The following is a 23,467-nucleotide window of genomic DNA, read 5'->3' as shown; positions in this document are numbered from 1 at the left end:
AATTCAATGCCCTTGTGATTTATTATATATATAGAATGGACCTCATGTAAATTTAAAACCAGAATTATTGAACATCGTCATTGTGTAAACAGTGGTAAATTGGAAGCACCAATGGTCAAGCACTGTAAAAAGGTGGCTCATATCTTTAATCAGTTATGATGTATGATTATAGATCAAGTGGTTTTGGGTAGTAGAGGGTTTTTTTTTTAATATTGCACAGAAAGGAGCAGCACTGGATTTACAGTTTGAACACTACTACTACTATTTAACATTTCTAAAGTGCTACAAGGGTTACGCAGCGCTGTACAATTTAAACATAGAGGGACGGTCCCTGCTCAAAGAGCTTACAATCTAAGAGACAAGTGAATGGTCAGTCCGATAGGGGCGGTCAAATTGGGGCAGTCTGGATTCACTGAACGGTAAGGGTTAGGTGCCGAATGCAGCATTGAAGAGGTGGGTTTTAAGCAAAGACTTGAAGATGGGCAGGGAGGGGGCTTGGCGTAAGGGCTCAGGAAGGTTGTTCCAAGCATAGGGTGAGGCGAGGCAGAATGAGCAGAGCCTGGAGTTGGCGGTGGTGGAGAAGGGTACAGAGAGGAGGGATTTGTCCTGTGAACGGAGGTTATGGGCGGGAACGTAAGGGGAGATGAGGGTAGAAAGGTAGTGAGGGGCAGTAGACTGAGTGCATTTGTAGGTAAGAAGGAGAAGCTTGAATTGAATGCGGTATCTGATTGGAAGCCAGTGAAGTGACCTGAGGAGAGGGGTGATATGAGTATATCAGTTCTGGTGGAATATGAGACGTGCAGCAGAATTCTGAACAGATTGAAGGGGGGATAGATGGCTACGTGGGAGGCCGGTGAGGAGTAAGTTGCAGTAGTCAAGGTGAGAGGTAATGAGAGCGTGAACGAGGGTGGTGTGTTCAGAGAGGAAAGGGCGAATTTTGCTGATGTTAAAGAGGAAGAAGCGGCAGGTCTTGGCTATCTGCTGGATATGCGCAGAGAAGGAGAGAGAGGAGTCAAAGATTACTCCAAGGTTGCGGGCAGATGAGACGGGGAGGATGAGGGTGATATCAACTGAGATAGAAAGTGGAGGAAGAGGAGACATGAGTTTTGGTGGGAAGACGATGAGCTCGGTCTTGGACATGTTCAGTTTCAGGTGGCGGTTGGACATCCAGGCAGCAATGTCGGATAAGCAGGCTGATATCTTTGCCTGGGTCTCAGCGGTGATGTCTGGTGTGGAGAGATATAGCTGGGTGTCATCAGCATAGAGATGATACTGGAAACCATGAGATGAGATCAGGGAGCCCAGGGAAGAGGTGTAGATTGAGAAGAGAAGGAGTCCAAGGACAGATCCCTGGGGAACGCCAACAGATAAGGGGATAGGGGTGGAGGAAGATCCAGGGCCGCCGAGAGGGGGGGACAGGGGGGACAAAAGTCCCCGGGCCCGGGCCTCCAGGGGGGCCCGGCGCCGAGTCCGTGGGTGGTCGCCCCTCCGTCCGACTCCTAGGTCCCTCCCTCCCTCCGACTCCCAGGGCCCGCCCTCCGTCCCTCCCTCCGAATTGCAAAAGCAATCTTGTTCTTACTTCGTCGGGGGTTACGGCGAGAGCAGCACGCAGACGCAGTGAAAAGCGTGCAGGCTCCCGCTTCAGCCTTCCCTCGTTGTCTGTCTCTCAGCTCTGGTCCCGCCTTTGAGGGCGGGATCACAGACAACGAGGGAAGGCTGAAGCGGGAGCCTGCACGCTTTTCCCTGCGTTCTCTTCTGCATGCTGCTCTCGCCAACCCCCAACGAAGTAAGAACAAGATCGCTTTTGCAATTCGGAGGGAGGGACGGAGGGGGGCCTTGGAATTCAGTCGGATGGATGGAAGGAGAGGGGGGCCTTGGATCTGGGAGGGAGGGAGGGAGTTTAGTAGCGCTATAGAAATGATAAGCAGTAGTAGAAGGGCCTTGGATCTTGGAGGGAGGGGGGAGGCCTTGGATCTCGGAGGGGGGCAGGCCTTGGATCTCAGAGGGGGGGAGAAAGAAGAGATTGCTGGACAAGAGGGCAGGGGGGAGAGAGAAGAGATTGCTGGACAAGAGGGCAGGGGGAGAGAAAATAGAAAAGAGATTGCTGGACAAGAGGGCAGGGGGGAGAGAGAAGAGATTGCTGGACAAGAGGGCATTGGGGAGAGAGAAGAGATCGCTGGACAAGAGGGCATTGGGGAGAGAGAAGAGATTGCTGGACAAAAGGGCAGGGGGGAGAGAGAAGAGATTGCTGGGCAGGGCAGAGGGGAGAGAAGAACTGCTGAACATGGATGGATGATTGGAGGGGACAGGGGAGAGAGGAAATTTACTGGATATGGTTGGATGGAGGAGAGGCCAGGAGAGAATAAGGAGTTGCTGGACATGGATAGATGGAGGGGAGGGAAGTCAGGAAGGAGATGCACATGGATGGAGGGAAGGGAAGAGAGAAGAAAAGCTGAACATGGATGGATGGAGTGGAGGGCAGGGAAGAGAGAAGAAATGATGGACAAGGATGAAGGGAAGGAAAGACAAAGGAAGGAGATGCACACGGATGGAGGGAAAAGGAAGAGAGGAGAAATGCTGGATATGGATGGAGGGGAGGGAAGACAGGAAATACATGCACATGGATGGAGGGGAGGAGAGTGAGGAGAAATGCTTAATTTAAGGGCTGGATCGGAACACTTTCAGGACAGATGCCGAAACTTGAGGAAGGATAGGGACAGGGCTACAGATGGTAGACAGGACGCATAAGGACACAGGAGGATGGTGAGAGAAAAAATATCAAATGGAAAGAAGACACTGCATAAAACAGAAGTTGGGACCAAAGCGAATAGAAAAACTATGATCAGACAACAAAGGTAGAAAAAAGTATTTATTCAGAATTTATTAATTGGAATATGTCAGCTTTTGGAAATGTTTATCTGTGATATTTTTTATGCAAGTTTCAATTTTTCTAGTATTGCTGCATGCTGAGTCTGACTTCTTGAGGTAACTTTCTAGTTCAGTATTTTGCCTTCATATTTTTTTATTTCTAGTTCCTTATGTCATATCTGTTGCCATGTGTTTTTCATGTGTGATCAAGGTACAGTATTCTGCTAGTGTGTAGTATTTGCAGCCCTTTTTGTTTTGTTTTTTATTAGGTTGTGTACTGGTGTTTTAGAGCCCGGTGTAATTATAGTGCTGCCTTTCCACGCATAAGGTTGTAGTTCGTCCTGTCCTTGGAATTAGTGCTGTTATGCTGTTATGGTTTGGTAAGGTTATGAGTGGGTTTTTGCACAAGTTTGTGTATAGTGTTTTGCAGTGGAGAGATTGTGTTTTGGCTTTACTGAGGTGGCACCAAAACATCAGAAAAGGTGTAGAGCCTAAATCATGACACACTACCTCTTGAAGGATCTACATATAGTGCAAGGGCCCGGCAGTGGGGGGGGGGGGGGGGGGGGGCCCAGGGGCGGCCTTGTCCCGGGCCCGGCCCAGTCTCTCGGCGGCCCTGGGAAGATCTATGAGAGTGAACTCTGAAGGTGCGGTGGGAGAGATAGGAGAAGAACCAGGAGAGGACAGAGCCCTGGAACCCAAATGAGGACAGTGTGGCAAGAAGTAAGTCATGATTGACAGTGTCAAAAGCGGCGGATAGATCAAGGAGGATGAGGATGGAGTAGTGGCCTCTGGATTTGGTAAGGAACTGGTCATTACAGACTTTAGAGAGTGCTGTTTCTGTCGAGTGAACACATTGGAACCACGAAGGCTGAATAGTTTAATAGAATGAAATGCATTTTTTTTGAAAAGTATGGAGTCTGTTTAAACTGAGCATTCCTTCTGATTGGTTGGGAAGGATGTTGGCATCCTTGACAAAGCCGTGGCCATCTTGCTTCATGAATCAGTCAATTTGCCCGTTGATATATGCACTTCCTGATGCAGCTGGTGAAAAGTGACACAAGGCGTTCTTATTGAAGTTGAATGAGAGGTTGAAGTGTGTCCTGCTGAAGCATTAGCAATGTGGAGAAGGCTTTCGGATGGTTCATGACAATGTAACAAAGATGTAGAGATGTCTAACAAGCACCAGTTATTTCATTACGTGTCACGTATAAAGGTGCATTTGGAATAAGTGAAACAGAGAACTGCAGATTTCTTCTTCCAGACATCAGATAAATGCCTTCTCTACTATGGCCTTCTCAAGCAGTTGATAGCTATTTCCAACAGTCAAGACTTTGTTAACCATTGAAAGATTTTGGTTATTATTGAAAGGTTTTGGCGCTTTTTTGAACACATGGGGTTTTTCTCAAGTTTTGCTTGGGTATAAAGTGACACTGAAATGGGAATTTTAGATCATTTTTGTTATCAATAGAAATCAAACAAAATAAAACATGGAAAAGTAAATAAGATGATACCTTTTTTATTGGACATAACTTAATACATTTCTTGCTTAGCTTTCGAAGGTTGGAATTTACTATTTCACTGAGTTGGATTTTTTTTTGTGTTCTTTTTCTCCATGTGAAGTGGAGGTTTTTGCACGGTTTCTTTTTTTCTTCTGTGGGAAACCAAAAATAGTAACGGTGCTCCCAGATCATTAGCATCTCACATGAATTTATTATTGCTATGGGGAGCTTTTGAGGTTTCACTTATTAAAATAAATTGTGACACTGACACTTCTATTTTGTCACTTTTCCTTAGCATAAGAGGCATTTTTGTGATTTCTTTTCAGCAAAGACTTTTTCGAATTTGTGTATGTATTTGTTATACCATCTCTCAAAATATAAAATCAAGGCAGTTTTACAATAAAACCACAAACACTTGAAAAACAAAAGAATTAGAGCATGTGAACAACTGAACACATAAGGAAGGGCTAAAGAATAACAAAATAACTGAATTAAACCAGAGACACAAGGATTGATTTTTTACAAAAGAACTGACCCAAATGCTAGGACTGTTGTTTAAATAGCCATGTTTTAAAGCCAACTTTGCATTTTCTATTCAGAGTTTCATGTCTTAACTCAAGGGAAAGAGAACTCCATAAAATAAAAGCCACACAGCTAAAAGCCGTATTACGAGAACTATCTAACCATAACCTGCTAAAAGATGGAACCACCAGAAGGTGAGCTTGAGAGAAACTCAAGACTCAAGATGGCGGACATGGAATAAGAACTGAATGCAAATGGAGTGACGTCCCTGTATAATAAGCTTGATGCCTGGCTTGAGCTGATTGATAGCAAGAGCAATCATAGGAAGTGAGAAAGCAGGCTGCCTAAATTCAGCTTGCCTCTGATTGATTAAGGATGCCATATAAAAAGGTGAAAATATATTTCTAGATTGCTTCGTTGCCCCTCATGTTGTTTTGAATACCAGTAAAAAGAATGAACCAGAAATGATTGACTATTGACCCTTTCTGGTTACAAGGAGTTTGCCAAGGACCTGCAGACCATAGAAAATTAGAGGAATGAGGATTGCAATATGGTATCATTTAAATTCAGGACAAAAGAAGAATTCAAAGGTTATAAACAATTATATTTAAATTTTAATAAGATCAGCTTTAAGTTAGTTATAACATATTAGTTAGAATTATTTGGAATTCAGCTTTACTTGGAAAAGACACCAAAGGGAAAGAGAAACCATCTGCAAAGATTTTGCAGACTTGCCAGACTGTAGAGTGGAGAAAGAAATATAAAAACAAAGGGCTAATTCCTATTTGACTTAAGAGAAAATATCTTAGAAAGGAAGACCTTTCAACTTATGGACAATGGTGGGGAAGGCCACTGGAAAAGGAAGCATCCTTCTAAAGCACATTTCAGGAAATAACCTCCCTTTCTGGTATATGACCATAGGACAAATGAAGGACATTCTGTGAATATCCAACAATTTAATTAATTAATTAATTTATTTATTTATTTATTTATTATCACATTGATACTCCACATTTTCCCACCTGCGTCAGGCTCAATGTGACTTACATTACACCGCAAAGGCAAGCGCCAATCCAATAAATTATGCTAATACAAAATAAAACCTACATAAGAAATAATGGAGAGGATGGGGAAGGAATGAAAGGAACAGGGAAACCAGGGGAGAGGAGGGAAGGGTGGATGTGCCCAAAATTGTCATAAAATTGATGTGTATCAAGCAGTGGAGACACCGACTGAGTCCTGGGGGTAAGCTTTTCCAAACAAGATGGTCTTAAGAGATTTCCTGAAATGTAGATGGTTTTGGATGGTTTTTATAGTTTTTGGCAAAGCATTCCATAGTTGTGAGCTGATGAAGGAGAAAGATGACGCATATGTGGATTTATACTTAAGACCATTGCAGCTTGGGTAGTGAAGGTTTGGGTATGAATGGGATTGTCTTAATGCATTCCTGGGTGGTAGGATGATTAGTTTAGTCATGTAGCCCGGGACTTCACCATACAGAATTTTGTGAACTAGGGAGCAGCTTTTAAAGGTGATTCGATCCTTGACAGGAAGCCAGTGCAATTTCTCTCAGAGGGGTTTGGCACTTTCAAATTTGGATCTTCCATAAATTAATCTGGCCGCTGTGTTTTGGGCGGTCTGCAGTTTCTTAATAAGTTGCTCTTTACATCCTGTGTAAACTCCATTGCAGTAATCCAAGTGACATAATATGATTGACTGTATTAGGTGACGAAATACCTCTCTCGGGAAAAAAGGTTTTATCCGTTTTAGTTTCCACAGCGAGAAGAACATCTTCCTTGTAGTGGAATTTATTTGGCTTTTGAGTGAAAGGTTGCGATCAAGGGTGACTCCCAATATTTTTAGGCTCTCTAAGATGGGAAGGGTGAGGGTGGGGGTGATTAAGGTTGAAGGCTAATGTGGCTTAGGTTATACTTGAATGCTCTTCTATTTGCAGTTGGAAGAGTGCAGGTTTTTTTTTTAGTTAAGGCTCCTTCCCCTTATACAAAAATGGAGGTATAGACCTCTCAGATAAAGTCCCTTTTTAATTAAGGGTTTTATTTCTAAAGGGGCCTTTTAATAAGGCTTAGCATGTGCTAACAGACATTAGTGTGCACTAAATGCCTTGTGGCCCAGAGGTATAAAATAGGACATGCAGCATTTATCACGTGCTAAGCTTTAGTAAAAAAAAAAAAAGTCCCAGAATTTGACATTTATTATTAGCCAGATCTAAAGCTCCCCTGTACAGTTATATTTTGGCAGATAACAAAGACAAGTTATGAGATTTCCAATACGGAGTGGTAAAGAATTTTTCTGAGGACAACTAAAGGTAATGCTCCATGTGCTATTACCCAGGAGAATAATTATAAATTACTGCACCACTGGTATTATCATGATAAGTATGGTGTAAGTGTGGTTGGATAAAGTCTTTTTTGTATTTTTTAAAATGCGATTGACTGTTAGTCCGAGATAATTTCATGTATCTACCATAGTTTGAGAATCTGTTTTCCATTAGACCCTCCAAAATTACTTTTTGGTTGACCCAATGAGATGATATGTACCTAGAAGAGCCGATAGACCTAATTATATACATGTTGGTGACAATCTGTCGTGTAACATGGCCTCCCACTGGATATCCTCTACTGCTCCATCAAAGACCTGTCTCTTGGTTATCCCTGTTATAGCAGATATATACTGTCACGATTATGATACTCCATGTTTGAGCCCATCCTTATGGTAAAATTCCTATGTTCACTAAATTGTCAGGTTGGCCTTTGGAGTTGATATTTAACCTGCCCTTTTCTATCCCCTACAGTCTGAGGTCATTCTCAGCATAGCTCATGCCTTTCTCAGTAGTTCAGGGTGAGTAACATTCAGGGCTTAAAATCTACATTTGTGCTTAAGGCAATGGGGAGTTAAATGACTTGCTCAAGGTCATAAGGAATGGTAGAAGGATTTGAACCAAGGGTCCTTGATTCACAATTTGCACATTTAGCTTACTTCGCTCATGTACTGACTTCACTGGAGTCAGAACTATTATTGCAGAAGTACTCTGGCTTACGCCTAATCCTAAACTATTATTTCTGCTTGTCTTATACTCTGTATTTTGACATAGATTGATTACGCTTGTAGGAGGACTCTATTACTGTATATTCAATGTTCCCTATATTGCATTTGCATCTAGTTTGTCATAAAAAGGTTTAGAAATGAAACATATGTGAAGGTATATAGGTGATTAATCAGATCAGCTAAAACTGGCAATGAAGGTGTGCTAAAAGATAGCAAAGCCAAGGCCAGGAAGTTTTTCATATAGTTGAATATCAAGAAAAGGACCAGAATCATCTTTGAGGTAACAAACTTGGGGGGAGGGGAGTTGACAACATGGGCTACCATTAAGATGGATTATTTTATTACAAGTCTCCAGTTTCAGGGCCAATGTTGACAACACCTGGTGTTCTCCTCCATAGAGCGATTTTTTTCCCTAATGACAATTTAAAGACCAGTCACAGTGTCATTTGCTCTCTTATGTGATTCTATCCCAAACTCATATATGTGCGGCAATGGAAATGAGTAAATGAACAGAGGATCCAAAAAAATGTGGCTAAAGCCTAACTGCTATGGATCCTTAATCCCTCCTATCTGTTGGAATAGAAATGGGAGCAGGGATGACACGTTAAAAGAGAGAAAGAGAAAACATCTTCCCTCCACTGTGTAATCTCTTTCTCTCTCTTTGGGGTAAGTATGAATTGAGCTTCTCACTTTGGATGACAGATTTGCTGCTTGAAAAACATTGCCATTGTTCTCAGGGTCTTGAGTTCTGCTGAACTGCCAGAGCATCTTCTGTTCTTTACGGGTCATTTACAGACTGCTGTCATGTCTGGGCAGTCAATCCTATTCCTTGTGATAGAGTTAAACAGGAAAAGAAAACCCCAAGTACTCCCCTACAGAAATAATGAACCTCACTTTGTGGAATGTGTGCAGAATCTTCTACAACCCCCTGAGAATTTGGTATGAAACAAAAACAAGGCATCCACTATAGTAGACCTCGACTTGCTTTTTGACAACTGGACCATTGTCAACCTGTTGTGGAGGAGTGGCCTAGTGGATAGGGTGGTGGACCCTGATCCTGAGGAACTGAGTTCAATTCCCACTTCAGGCACAGGCAGCTCCTTGTGACTCTGGGCAAGTCACTTAACCCTCCATTGCCCCAGGTACAAATAAGTACCTGTATATAATATGTAAGCCGCATTGAACCTGCTATGAGTGGGAAAGCACGGGGCACAAATGTAAGAAAAATAAAATAGATACTATTGGAGATTCTACATGGAATGTTGCTACTATTGGAGATTCTACATGGAATGTTGCTATTCCATTAGCAACATTCCATGTAGAACGCTACACAGGCTTCTGTTTCTGTGAGTCTGAGACTCACAGAAGCAGAACTGCGCGGCCACATTGGTGATCTGCAAGGGCCGACTTCTACATGGAATGTTGCTAGTGGAATAGCAACATTCCATGTAGAATCTCAAATAGTAGCAACAGTGGAGGAGTGGCCTAGTGGTTAGGGTGGTGGACTTTGGTCCTGGGGAACTGAGGAACTGAGTTCGATTCCCACTTCAGGCACAGGCAGCTCCTTGTGACTCTGAGCAAGTCACTTAACCCCCCATTGCCCCATGTAAGCTGCATTGAGCCTGCCATGAGTGGGAAAGCGCGGGGTACAAATGTAACAAAAAAAAAAGCACTATCAGACTCTGCAGCTACCTGTAGACATTGAGTATAACAGATACAATAGTAATGAAAAATACCTTTTCCCCAATTATATTATATTGCATTATAATTATTAACTATGTTCCACCTTTCCCACGTCTACGCTGTCATACTCTAAGCTTGGAGTTAAAAAGGTAGAACTTTAGGGCTGGGGCTTCTGAATGTGAGAGTTATGTGATCTGAATTTTGGTCAATGCTGAAAAGTCTGAGCAGTCAACTATTCAATCAGGCAACTACTGAATCAGGCAACCCTAATAGGGTCCATCCTGCCCTAGCTGTTGAAAGTTCATGGGAGGCTGACTGGGTTCCATGGGAACTGTGCTCTCCATGGTGCTGGAGGAAAAACTCAACAGGCAATGATGAGCAGAGGGGTGAGGGGTGCAGGTTTAGGACCAATTGAAGTTTCTGGGTATGGGGTTGTTGCTGAATTGTTATGAGAGATTGTACATAGTATTTGTTTCTTCCTAACTCTCCCTTTACCAGCCCCAAATCATTTAGCAAGTAAACATCTGGGGACATTAGGACAAACAGCTTAAGCATGAGAGAGTCCATACCGAGGGTAAAATAGTTAGTGCCCCTAATGATCCATTGCTAACCCTATGACAAAGGTAGCATTACAAGAGGAGCAGGAAACAGAAGAAGCCATTACCAGGCATTTCTGTTGATACATTTGGAAGGCCAGAGCTTGGAAATGGATTGAGGATGGAACTAGAATAGCAGCTTTGTTCTAAACTCTAACTACAAACCAGCAATAGTGAGAACATAGTAACATAGTAGATGACGGCAGAAAAAGACCTGCATGGTCCATCCAGTCTGCCCAACAAGATAAACTCATATGTGCTACTTTTTGTGTATACCTTACCTTGATTTGTACCTGTCCTTTTCAGGGCACAGACCGTGTAAGTCTGCCCAGCACTATCCCCGCCTCCCAACCACCAGCCCCGCTTCCCACCACCGGTTCTGGCACAGACCGTATAAGTCTGCCCAGCACTATCTCCGCCTCCCAACCACCAGTCCCGCCTCCCACCACCGGCTCTGGCACAGACCGTATAAGTCTGCCCAGCACTATCCCCGCCTCCCGCCAACGGCTCTGCCACCCAATCTCGGCTAAGCTCCTTAGGATCCATTCCTTCTGAACAGGATTCCTTTATGTTTATCCCACGCGTGCTTGAATTCTGTTACCGTTTTCATTGTAATCACTTAATGTTTTTGCTCATTGCAGAATACCCCTACTAAGACAAAGCAATGGCTCCAGTATCTACCACCATTCTGCCAGCGGTCTCCATGGAGAATGGCACTGCACCTGCCGTCCCTGGAAAGAGTTCAAATGCACTAGAAGACTTTCAAAAAAAATTTATGAACACCTTCCACAAGATCCCACGTAAGTAACGTGCATGCTCGGGGATCCTGGACAATCCATGGATACATTTCATAGATCTTGATGGGGGCATGTCATTTGAATCCGTGGATTTAAAAAAAAGAAAACCACAAGTTAAATATTTAATTCATTTTCTTTTTTTCATTGAACAAACACTGAAATTCAATTTTGTATAGGAGGTTTATATTAAAGGTTCACTAACCAATGAGGTAATCCTATCAGTTAGCCAGTTTCTGATCACATTATCTCCAAAAACACCTGCCTCCCCATGATAAATGGAGAGCTGGGATGCTTATCTGCATGCGCTTCCTCGTCTGCTGCCTTCAGTCTGAAGCGTGCAAGGTCCCATAGCCTCAACGAGACCAACCGGACTTATCGGATCAAACTGAAGTCAGGAAAGGAGACAGACACAGATAAGTAGTACAACTCTTCACTTATTGTTTGGGGGGGGGATTAGGGTGGGGGGGACTAAAAGTGTTCCAGCAGATGCTGATTTATCCCAGGCTCCACCTTCCCTACCCCCCCTGGGTGTAGGGTCAACCCTTCTCGTTAGTGATTCAGCAGGTTGGAAGTCATAGCCGATGGTGACTCAAGAAAGATGATTGATAACCTGGTATTTTCTGGCAGTGCCAGCCTGGGCATGGATTGCCATCGCTGTGGTTGCCGGCCTCCTGGTCCTCACCTGCTGCTTCTGCATCTGTAAGAAGTGTTGTTGTAAGAAGAAAAAGAACAAGAAGGAGAAAGGGAAAGGGATGAAGGGAGCCTTGAACATGAAAGACATGAAGAACTCAGGGGGCCAGGTAAAATGCTGACTACTACAGTTAACAGGCACTAATCAATCGAATTTAATACAGTAACTACCACTGCAGACTGGCATCATTGGTAATGACTGCTAAAACAGCAGAGGTCATTTGATGTTTTTGTATGTGGTGAGCAGAGCCGGTTGGCTCTCCAAACACAGGAAATTAAGTAGAAAACAGCGAGTGACCTTTTGCAGAGGAGACTAGCATGAAAAGGGCTCTAAAGCATTTCCCAGTTGATTTTCCTTGTAGCATACGTAACAAGGAAGAGGTAGTTTAGGAAGTAGAAATGAGTCTTTGCATAGGATGACTGGGGTCATAGACAGCCAATGACATACCAAACTTCAGCACAAAAGGCTCAGTGGCGTAGCCACAGGTGGGCCTGGGTGGGCCGGGGCCCACCCACCTAGGGCTCAGGCCCATCCAACAGTAGCACATGGTAATGCAAATGCTGCTCTCCACAAAACTGGCACCTTCGCCTGCTCGGTTTTCTGCGCATGCCTGCTGCAGACTACCAAGGTGGAGACTGGACAGAAGCATTTTCCCACCAGCTGAGATATGTTTTTGATGTGGGGGTGGTGGAGAGAACATTTGGTGCCCGCCCACTTCTTGCCTAGGCCCACCCAAAATCTGCTGTCTGGCTACGCCCCTGAAAAGGCTTTCGATGTCTTTTGTCCTTTTAAGTGTATACTACATTTAATAATAACAAGGCAGGGGCTAAAGTTTTAGATATGCAATTGGATGCTCTGATACCATGTGGCCCCTTGATAACTTTGCTACTAATCTTCTTGTGTAGGTGTTTGACCAGCTCTCTCCTCCGTTAACCCCCAGTGATTACCTCTTTCTTCAGTTTTGCTTTTTTTTTTTTCCTGTCTCCTGACCACCAGTGCTCCTGATTTGTGTGAATGCTCACTGCTTTTTCATCCCAACATCCCATTTGTATTTTCATTTTCACCTTCCTTTTTGGCCTCTTTTGTGAGGTATTGGGTTCCCGGGTTGTAAACTAATGAATTTCGAACTTGCACGCTTCTTTGGCATAATGAGCTCCAATCCCAGTTCTGCCAACTCTTCATGGCAAGTGTGGGCAACCTGCGGCCTGCCATTGAATTTTTTTGTGGCCTGCAAGACTATGGAAAGTATACACAGAAAGCATCATTAACCGGAGTTTTGACCGCAAATATTTTCAAAATAGCCACTTTTGCAGTTTGTTTCCATTGCTTTTTGTTAAATTTTTACTTGTTTATTTATCACAGAAGGTCTGTGGAGCTCTGTGCATTTCAGGTTCTGACATTACACAATGCCGTGGCCCGCTAAAGATAGTATTGATATTCATGCAGCCCTCTGTGTATACAGGTTGCCCACCCCTGCTCTATGGGGTGGATAAAAACACAAAAACTGATGACAGAAAAGACAGATACTTACGGCAACAGGTGAAGATCACTTTCCCAAGGTCAGAAGGAAAGGCAGTAGGAGTAGTTGAGTTTGATGTCTACATTGCTATTCCTTCCCCAAGGCTGAACAAAAGCTTTAATTGCTGCTTGAACAGTAAACACCTCCTTGTGGGAAGCTTTGCATTTTTACTGCCCAGAGTTCTCTCATTGCTAGTGGCAAATGAATTAACTTGGCAGAGTTTCTCATTAGCAATTAAGCCCATCACTTGCAGTAAAACAGGTTGGCTTTGCAGTTTTGAGGTAGAATTCCTCAGATTCTCTCTCACCCTGAAGGGCCTTCAGAGGCATTCTCAGTCTGAAAGGAAAAGAGCAGGAGGAAGAATTAAAATTTTATGGCCCAAATTGGTATAACTATTTGTCTTTTTCATGTCAATGGGGGGGGGGGGGGGGGGGGGGGTTTACAGTATCAGAGTTAACCTAACACTGCCTACAAATCAGATTGAGGCAGTCCAACAGTTGCTGGAATAGAATCACAGAGAGGGATTTTCAGTGCCCCCCAAATCCACTCTTAAAGGTCAATGTTCCTACTTAGAATTCAAGGTGACTGGAAGTGCCCAACTGGCCATATGTTAGACATTTTGTTCTAGCAGTGTCCACATGTCCCTGGTCTAAAATGATGGGGAAGGACAGCTGGATGTCGGTGATCTGTGCTCCTGCTGCAGCAGGACAACATGAAGGCTCAGAGCAGAAGCAGTTACAGCTTCCTTCATACTAAGATACTAAAGGCCTAGCATAATAGCAGCAGTTCAAACACATAGCCATTCCCAACCCAGTCCTTAGGGCACACCTAGTTCCATTGGGATTTCAGGATATCCACAATGAATACTCATGAGTTAGATTTGCATGAAATCGAGGCAGTGCATGCAAATCTATCTCAGGCATATTCATTGTGGAGATCCTGAAAACACGAAGAAAGGAGAAACAGGGGTGATATGATACAGACGTTCAAATATTTGAAAAGTATTAATCCCCAAACGAACCCTTTCCGGAGGTGCGAAGGCAGTAGAACGAGAGGACATGAAATGAGATTGAAGGGGGGCAGACTCAAGAAAAATGTCAGGAAGTATTTTTTTCACGGAGAGAGTAGTGGATGCTTGGAATGCCCTCCCGCGGGAGGTGGTGGAAATGAAAACGGTAACAGAATTCAAACACGCGTGGGATAAACATAAAGGAATCCTGTTCAGAAGGAATGGATCCTAAGGAGCTTAGCCGAGATTGGGTGGCAGCCGGTGGGGGGAGGCGGGGATAGTGCTGGGCAGACATATACGGTCTGTGTCCTGAAGAGGACAGGTACAAATCAAAGTAGGGTATACACAAAAAGTAGCACATATGAGTTTGTCTTGTTGGGCAGACTGGATGGACCGTGCAGATCTTTTTCTGCCGTCATCTACTATGTTACTATGTTACGATGTTATGAATGGCTGCATTAGACCAATTGGTCTTCTGTACTTCTCTTCTAGTACCGACATTGGCAGCAATTAGAGCGGGCTGCTTCCAGCTGCATCGGAGCGTTCTCTCTGCAGGATCCCACCTATTCTGATGCAACTTCCTGTTCCTGCACAGATGGAACCCTGCAGAGAGATGGTAGCTGGAAGCAGCCACTGCTGGTACTAGAAGAGAAGTAGAGAAGACAATGGGCAAGGGGGAAGGAAGGAAGAGGGAGAAGCAGCGATGCAGGATGGGGGGCTAGGGAAGGAAGCAGAAGAGGGGGAGAAGAGATAGAGAAAGAGCAGACTCAGGGCAAAACTTGCCATTTCTAAAAGCGGCCCTGCGCAGAAAGTCTGTGCACCTAGGGTTACCATATGGCTCCAGAAAAAGGAGGACGGATTGAGCCAGCCGGGTTTTACTTCCATTGCTTTCAAGCAATGGAAGTAAAACCCGGCTGGCTCAATTAAACCCGGCTGGCTCAATTACTTCCATTGAAAGCAACGGAAGTAAAACCCGGCTGGCTCAATCTGTCCTCCTTTTTCTGGAGCCATATGGTAACCCTATTTAGTGCACCTGACTTGGGGGTCGAAGCCTGGGCCCCGGAGGACCCCAGTAGCTACACCCTTGGTCCAAAGATTACCAATTAAGTACAATCCAGAAAAACATATTCACTCAGGAAACCTTACCAGGAGCATTATGGTACACTAGGGCCCAAAACAGCTGCCCCAAAAAGCTTTAAAAAAAAAAAGAAAAAAGTGAGTTTTCGTCAGTGTAACTTACAATGCAATGACTATCAGCAAACTAAAAAAGAATAATGAAGGCAGCAGCAACTGGCAACCCAAATAGCAGCCTAAGCCTCATTAACACGGAAATTAGCCACATTTTCACTTTTTTCTAAAGTAGAGAGGTGTGGTAGCCGTGTTAGTCCACTCTTAAGGTTATCAATAGAAATCAAACAAAATAAAACATGGAAAAGAAAATAAGATGATACCTTTTTTATTGGACATAACAACCTTCGAAAGCTAATCAAGAAATGTATTAAGTTATGTCCAATAAAAAAGGTATCATCTTATTTCACTTTTTTCTATAACCTTCCATCATTTTCTTTATACCGAATCACCTCAGATTATCTGTTCCACAAAACAAGAAACTACTATAGAAAGTTCTTGTCTCCTTATTTATTAAGCTATAAATAATTGAACATTAAACAGCTCTTTGGAGAATTTGTGTCTTCCTGGGAGCTTTTCTTTACCCACATTCCAATATTTTAGCCATTAGATCAGCAGAATAGGATGGATCAATGGAATCATGACCCAACCAACATTTTGCCCAACATAGTATCATAATTGAATGAGCTTGGGGGTATAGGATGAAGGTTCACTTGTTTGGCCCCACTAACCACAAAGGTGTCCCACTGCCACTGTATCTACACCCTCACATCTTAAGTTTAATCTACCCTTCCAGAAAGCACTAAAAACCCATTTATTCAAGCAAGCCTATCCAAATGACCCAAACTAATGAACCGATCTACCTAACATATACCCAGAAGACAACGACTTCGACCCAGACTATATCTCCCACCTTACTCACTTCTCCATTGCCTATCTCTACCTACTTATTTATTCTATTGCTTTGTTATACTTAATTTTTACTCTCTCTAACAACATTCTGTATTCCCTATTACTGTGTAAGCCGCATTGAACCTACTTTGAATGGGAAAGCACGGGATACAAATGTAATAATAAATAAAAATAAATAATCACTTCTCTTCCATATCTGACTATATATGGATTTCACTGTCCCCACACTCATTCCTGACTTTGATTTTGCCATCGTTTCAGTTTGCTCTGTTTGAATAGTCTCATGCTTTGTCAAATGTTCTACCCTACAGACGAAGACGGGATGTGCATCTTATCACTCCAGTAAATGTATTGTGACGTATAGTTTGAATATGTTGGAAGGAAACCCCATATCCCTTGTGCTTCATGGGTATATCATGCTTTTCGATGTTTAGAGAAACAGCAGACACGCTTTTGGGGCAATTGCAGGGTTTTTCTTCTAGAGAAATACAGTGGTAAACGAGAGAAATTGAAAACATAACCCAGAAGAAGAGCAACTAATTCCCTTGCAGTGAAAAATATTCATACACTGTAGAGTAAGAGGTAGTTCTGAATTCCAGAAAGTAATGCAGAGCCCTATGAGAATTTAAAACTATAGCATTATTATTATTTTATCATTATTTACAGTTGTACCATGAATTACCAGTGTTAACTACAGCACGCTGTGCTTTTCACATTTAACACTGTTCTGATATCCCGTTATTCTACAGGCTGATATAGAATACATTTATTTTCTTTATGCTAAGGAGTGTCTAGAATAGACAGGAAGTTATGCCACTGATTCCAGCAATCAGCAATAAATGGCATATACCAAACTCTTCCTATAGGAACTGTGGAAAATGCTTTTTAATCTTTCAGGAAACATACAGAAAACTGTAGAAGATATATGCAAAAGTGAAGACAAGTTTACCATTCTTTAACTAATAAGAAGTGACATGCTTAGCTGTAACTGGTGACAGAGTCTCGAAGATAAGTTGCCAGTTAGAACTGATGACCAGAAATGCCAAACAGTGATAAAGCTGAGCGATGCCAAGTGCCATAGTTATTCTTTTCTTTTTCACCCATGACCAGACATTTCCGTGCATCCCTTTTTAACATTTTGCACTGAGGCAATAGCTACAGACTGTACAACTTTGCCAGTTCCTGCCTGTAAATGGAAGACGTTGTGTTACACTGGCTCGCTGCAATGCGCACAAAACTATAACAAACAGCAAGAAAATACATTTTTTTTTTAAATGAGCAAACTGTAATGACCTTGTTTTTGATTGTGTAAATTGAGCGACTGCAGCTTCTGTTCCTTCTGCACACCTTGATACAGCTATATGATAAGCATTTCCAAATCAATACCAATGATGCCGTTTGTCCAACCACTGTGCCTTTAAGAGGATGGGGTCTGTCGTTTCTCATGAACATTAAGTGTTTATTGGCTGTGAGTTTTTGTGTGTCCCTATAATTCCCTTCTCTTCCTTCTCTGTGCTCTCCTTGTCCTTCTGTTGTTGTTCTGTGTCCGTGTTATCTGACTAACCTGGATGGCAACTCATGGTAGGTCCTTTGGAATGTTCATTTCTGTATCTGCTGTGCGGGAGAGGCGGGAGGGACAGATATGGATGCTTCCATGCATGTTCGAAACCTTCTCCATTCCAGGCCAATTTACAGTTAAAGAATTTTAAGTGCCTGTCAACTGTTGATCAGGAAAAGGAGATTCCTTTAAAATGCATGAGTATGGATGAGTGTTATCCTTGAAAGATCATCTTTTGGTCAGTGGCTTAGGGGCATGGTACTGCAAATTTAAAAAACCTTACTCAGATCCCGAGTATAACCACTATATCTTTGAACTAGAACATAGTACTTTGAAATCCAGCTATGGTAGTTTTACCATTTGGCCAAAAGATGATGATTCATTGGAAAGTCCAATGAAATCTTGGGCCCTTCTCTGCATTACCATGTAGAGTTACCTGGTGCACAATTATCCTCCTCCTATTCTGGAGGGATTTCTCTACACGCTGGCTGATGTTTCAACTTAAATGTTTGCTGACACACAACTTTTTCAGTTGAGGAAATCTAGCAAACACCTCATTGTTCTGGAGCTGAACCTCCTTCTTCCAATTAAGTTGCAAGCTACACACACAGGACCCCCTCACTTCTCTGTTGTGGTTTCCAAAACCTCTTAAGATGTCATCTAAAATTCAATGACTCTGCTCCACTTTTCTGTAAGATATCCTCCTCTCCTTTTTTGTACTAGGTGATACTGACCGGAAAATTCCTCCTCCTTTGATATAGAGTCCCACACTGCAGTGGGTTGCAGTATCTCTTCTGACCACTCAAAAATAGAACTCACTTGATCTCAGAGACAGGACATGCTTCTTCCCCAGGAAAACAAAATCCCAAATGGTAAAAGCAGTTAGCTTAGCGGGGTTTAAAAAAGATTTAGATAGCTTCCTAAAAGAAAAGCCCGTAAGCCTTTATTAAAATGGACTTGGGGAAAATCCATTGCTTATTTCTAGGATAAGCTGCATAAAATGTTTCGGGTCTTGCCAAGTACTTGTAACCTGGATTGGCCACTGTTGGAAACAGGATGCTGGGCTTGATGGACCTTCAGTCTATCCCAGTATGGCAACACTTATGTACTTACGTACCTCTCCTCAGTCTATACTTTAGGACTTAAGAGAAGAAAATCTGAGGACTGGAAAGTTTCAGGCTTGCTTTTCCATCCTTAACTCTTCAATCAGCCGGCAAACCCCTATCCCAGGTCTGCAGATACTCTCCTGCACATTACAGCTTCCACTCCCTGTGTCTATTCTGTGCCTTACTACATGAGAAAGACATCCATATTCATTACCAATACACTGCAGGCAGTGCTTTTGTTCTAGCGAAAAAGGTGCCTGTACTCAAATGCCAGGCCACCCTTCAGGGGTGGGGTGATCACTGAGGGACCCACTCCCCATAATAGCCAGGCCCCCTGCAACCAGTCACAGAATCTATGACAAGGCAGAATTGTTGTGTAGAGCCTGAGCTCTCATTAAAACTTGGGGTCCATGGTTCAATTTTAGCAGACAAGCACCCTCTCAAAAAAAGCCCTGACTGCAGGGCTCCTTCTAGAAATCCATTATAGCTCATAACCTGTTCACAGCACAACTGCATGCTGGCAACCTCCCAAAGGGATGCTCTTACAGGTGGATCACAGAGCCGTACCTCACAGAAAATGAACAGCCTAATATTCAAAAGCACCAGGTAGCAGCACCTGTTCTCTTACACGTTTCCTGGTAAGTGCCACCGACCAGAACAATCCATCGACTTTCAGCAGCATTACCTGGATAATTCTGCAGGACGTCAGACTCACAGAAACAGAAGCCTGCGTGGCCGCGTTGCTGATCTGCAAGGGCAGGCTTCTACATGGAATGCTGCTAGTGGAATAGCAACATTAACATTCCATGTAGAATCTCTAATAGTAGCAACATTCCATGTAGAATCTTCAATAGTAGCAACATTCCATATATTTATTTATTTAGATTTTGCTCACACCTTTTTCAGTAGTAGCTCAAAGTGAGTTACATTCAAGTACTCTGGATATTTCTCTGTCCCAGGAGGGCTCACAATCTAAGTTTGTACCTGAGGCAATGGAGGGTTAAGTGTTTTGCCCACGATCACAAGGAGCAGCAGGGGGATACCAGTGCTCTAACCACTAGGCCACTCCTCCACTTCTATCACAGGTGTGATAATCATTAGCGAGTGCTAAAAATGGTAGCGCGCCTTTGTAAAAGAGCCCCCTAGTCCACTAACCAGGCAACTATATGAATAAGGTTAAGACAGCATAAAGACTGTCCTGATTTCATCCGGTTAAATATCCGGATTGTGGGCTATGTATTGCCACTATCCAAATAGTGCTGGTACTACCCACCCTATCTGTATACTAGCATGAAATATCCAGATTTTTTTTGGCCACTGTGGCTGGTACTTAAAAAGACAAAACAAAAAACCACTGATCACTCTTGCAGAATATTGACCCAAAATTCTACAACTGAACTCAAAATCTATCTCTTCAAAAACTCTATGAATAACCACACGAACTATAGATGCCCTCTCCACACTGCACAACACTATTGTAACTCCACCAAAATGTAAATCGTAAGCCACTTTGAACCAAAATTTGTTTTTGGATAATAGTGGGATACAAGAAAGATTAAAAAAAAGGGGGATAAACAGTAGGAACATAAGTGTTTGCCATAATGAGACAAACTAAAGGTCTATCAAGCCCAATATCCTGTTTCCAACAGTGGCCAATCCAGGTCACAAGTACCTGGCAAGATCCCAGAACAGTAAAACAGACTGTAGGAATAAGCAGTGGATTTTCCCAAGTCCATCTTAATGTCTTATAGACTTTTCTTTTAGAAAATTATCCAAACCTTTTTAAAACCTTGCCAAGCTAACTGCTTTTAACACATTCTCTGACAACAAATTCAAGTGTTTAATTACACATTATGTGAAGAAATATTTTCTCCGGTCTGTTTTAAATTTACTACTTAGGAGGGATATCCATCAAGGTACGGTAAAGGTTCGCCCTTTTCCACACTTTGATGCACTGCAGGATTCAGCAACCTGCAGGATCCCCATACCGCAGGTTGCTGAATCCTATGCTAGGGAATAAAACTGCTTGTGAGCCACCTCGCAAGCAGCGTTATTCTCATGGCCCAGGGGCATCGAGCTTTCAAACCACAGCCAGATGCTCCAAGGCCGCCTCCCACAGACACAAAAGGAGCTCCCCCACACAGAAGGAGCCTCCTGAAGACCGCCCCCCCCCACAAGGGCTACCTTTGAAGTTCGTTGGTGGTCCAGTGGGGGAGGGGGGTCATCCTCATCTCCCTGGGTGAGCCCGGATGCTCATTTTCTCCTGCCTCTCCTGTGCTCCAGCAAAATGGTGCCCTAGCAGTAATCACACATGACTACCACTAGGGGGTAATATGTCCATATAAGAAAACATTTCCTTATATGGATGTATGACCCCCTAGCGGTAGTCATGCGCAGTTATCACTAGGGGTGCTATTTTGCCATAGAGGCAGGAGCAACTGGGCATCAATCCTGCTGAAGTCCACCCCAGGAAGATGACTCCCTGGACCACCACCGGCCTCCTGAAGATCACCCCAGGACCCCTGTTGGACCACCAATGAGATTCAAATGTAGCCCCTGTGGGGGGGGGGGGGGGGTCTTCAGAGGAGGGCTCCTTGTGTCAGGAGGCTCCTTTTGTGTTGGATGGGGTGCAGCCTGGACCAACCATTAAGGCAGCCCAATACTCCCAGATGGTAAAATACATTTTACCATGGCTCTGCGGTCCTAATGTGAGTTGCGGTGTATCACTGCAAGTTGTGTTAGTGCATTTTCATATTAATAAGATGCAAAATATTCATTTGCATATTTTGCATTTCATTAATTAGGAACCCGCTGCGACTTAAATATCCCCTTGTTATTTTGGGGACAGCGGCATTAGGGCCAAATAATGTGCATTATGGCCCTAATGCTGCTTGATGAATTCCCCCATAGTAGCTTCTTATTTTTGGAAAGAGTAAACAAGCGATTCATGTCTACCTGTTCCACGCTGCTCAGTATTTTATAGACCTTTCTCATATTTCTTCTCCAAGCTGAAGGGAGGCAGAGTTAAAGGGAGGACACATTATTTAGTTTAGAGACTACGAGGATCCCTAGAATTACAAGAGGGTTGTATTTAAAGGAGCTCCATTCTTCTTTCAGACTACTAGGTAAAGATATTGGAGGTTTGTTGAGTGCATCCCTAAGATTCAGGCAACCATTACACATACATTAACAGCACAGAAAAGTACTTTATTAAATTACAGGACATAATGAAAACTATCAGAGAGATAAATTACTATCACTAATCCTTGAAAAAGCAAAACAAAATGTTCTTTTGACTGAAATCATTTCGTAGGATCAAGAAGGAAACATTTCTTTCTGCATGTATGATGGTGTCAAAATGCAACGGTTGACCTTGCTTGTTCTGCTTCCCGTCTTCAGAACAAACAGGACGACGATGATGACGCAGAAACCGGATTGACAGAGGGAGAAGAAAAGGAGGAGGAAAAAGAGGAAGAGAACCTGGGAAAGCTGCAGTTCTCCTTGGACTATGATTTCCAGAATAACCAGGTAACCAGTGCACTGGAATGAATGGAGAGAATTTGGAGCCAATCCCAACCGGTAGTGTAAGAACGTAGCAAAAGGGCAATCAGAGGACTGCTTACTGGCAAGTGTTAGCGCTGTGGAAATGTTGGGAAGATGACCTGCATCCTGGGCACAGATGTGTGATGACATCATTAAACATCCCAGGTGTGACCATAGTATTTCTCCTCAGGATGACCAATGGAAACATTCTATTTTCCAATTTGCTCTAATGCAGAGGTTCCCAAATCTTTCTTTGGAGGGAGAGGGGAAGGATGCTATCAGGCTCATTTTCAAAAGAGAAAAACGTCTAAAAAGTGACAAAAGTCAGCATTTGGATGTTTTTCTCATAAAAGCGTCCAAATCAGTATTTTCGAAACCTATTTTTAGACGTTTTTCTATGAAGTTCATCAGAAGTATGCCCAGATCTCAAGGGGACATTTCAGGGCGGGACTTGGGTGTTCCTAAGACTTAGACGTTTTTCAGCCATAATGGAACAAAAAAATAAACGTCCAGGACTAAAACTTAGACATTTTGAGCTAGACTTTTATTACGAATAAGGCAAAAAAAAAGTTGCCCTAAATGACCAGATGACCACTGGAGGAAATCAGGAATGACCTCCCCTTATTCCCCCAGTGGTCACTAACCCACTCCCCAAAAATGTGATGAAAAACATTACTTGCCAGCCTCAGATGTTATACTCAGGTCCATCAAAATAGCATGCAGGTCCCTGGAGTAGGCTAGTAGTGGGTGCAGACAGGTGAACCCAGCCTCCTTCGTCTCCCTACCTGTTACAATTGTGGAGGAAACTTTGAGCCCTCCAAAACTCACCAGAAACCCACTGTACCCACATATAGGTGCCCCCTTCACCTGTAGGGGCTATGGTAGTGGTGTACAGTTGGGGATAATGGGTTTTGGGGGGCTCAGCAGACAAAGTAAGTGAGCAATGGTCAGATGTGTACCTGGGAGC

At 43.2% G+C, this 23,467-nt stretch overlaps 1 protein-coding gene across 1 annotated transcript in view; it reads left to right on the top strand.

Annotated features, from left to right (window-relative positions):
* SYT2 (synaptotagmin 2) overlaps positions 1 to 23,467 on the top strand; it is a 155,469-nt gene that overhangs the window by 106,131 nt on the left and 25,871 nt on the right. Inside the window, exons 2-4 of the mRNA XM_030221083.1 lie at positions 10,879 to 11,037; positions 11,662 to 11,834; positions 22,357 to 22,485. Of these exons, the coding sequence (XP_030076943.1) occupies positions 10,902 to 11,037; positions 11,662 to 11,834; positions 22,357 to 22,485 (438 nt within the window). The 5' untranslated portion in view covers positions 10,879 to 10,901. The remainder of the gene's footprint in view (positions 1 to 10,878; positions 11,038 to 11,661; positions 11,835 to 22,356; positions 22,486 to 23,467) is intronic.

This window comes from Microcaecilia unicolor, chromosome 12 (genome assembly GCF_901765095.1).
Source record: "Microcaecilia unicolor chromosome 12, aMicUni1.1, whole genome shotgun sequence".
NCBI classification, from domain to species: Eukaryota; Metazoa; Chordata; class Amphibia; order Gymnophiona; family Siphonopidae; genus Microcaecilia; species Microcaecilia unicolor.
The sequence above is the reverse complement of the archived record's forward strand: the minus strand, read 5'-3'. Positions and strand labels throughout refer to the sequence as shown.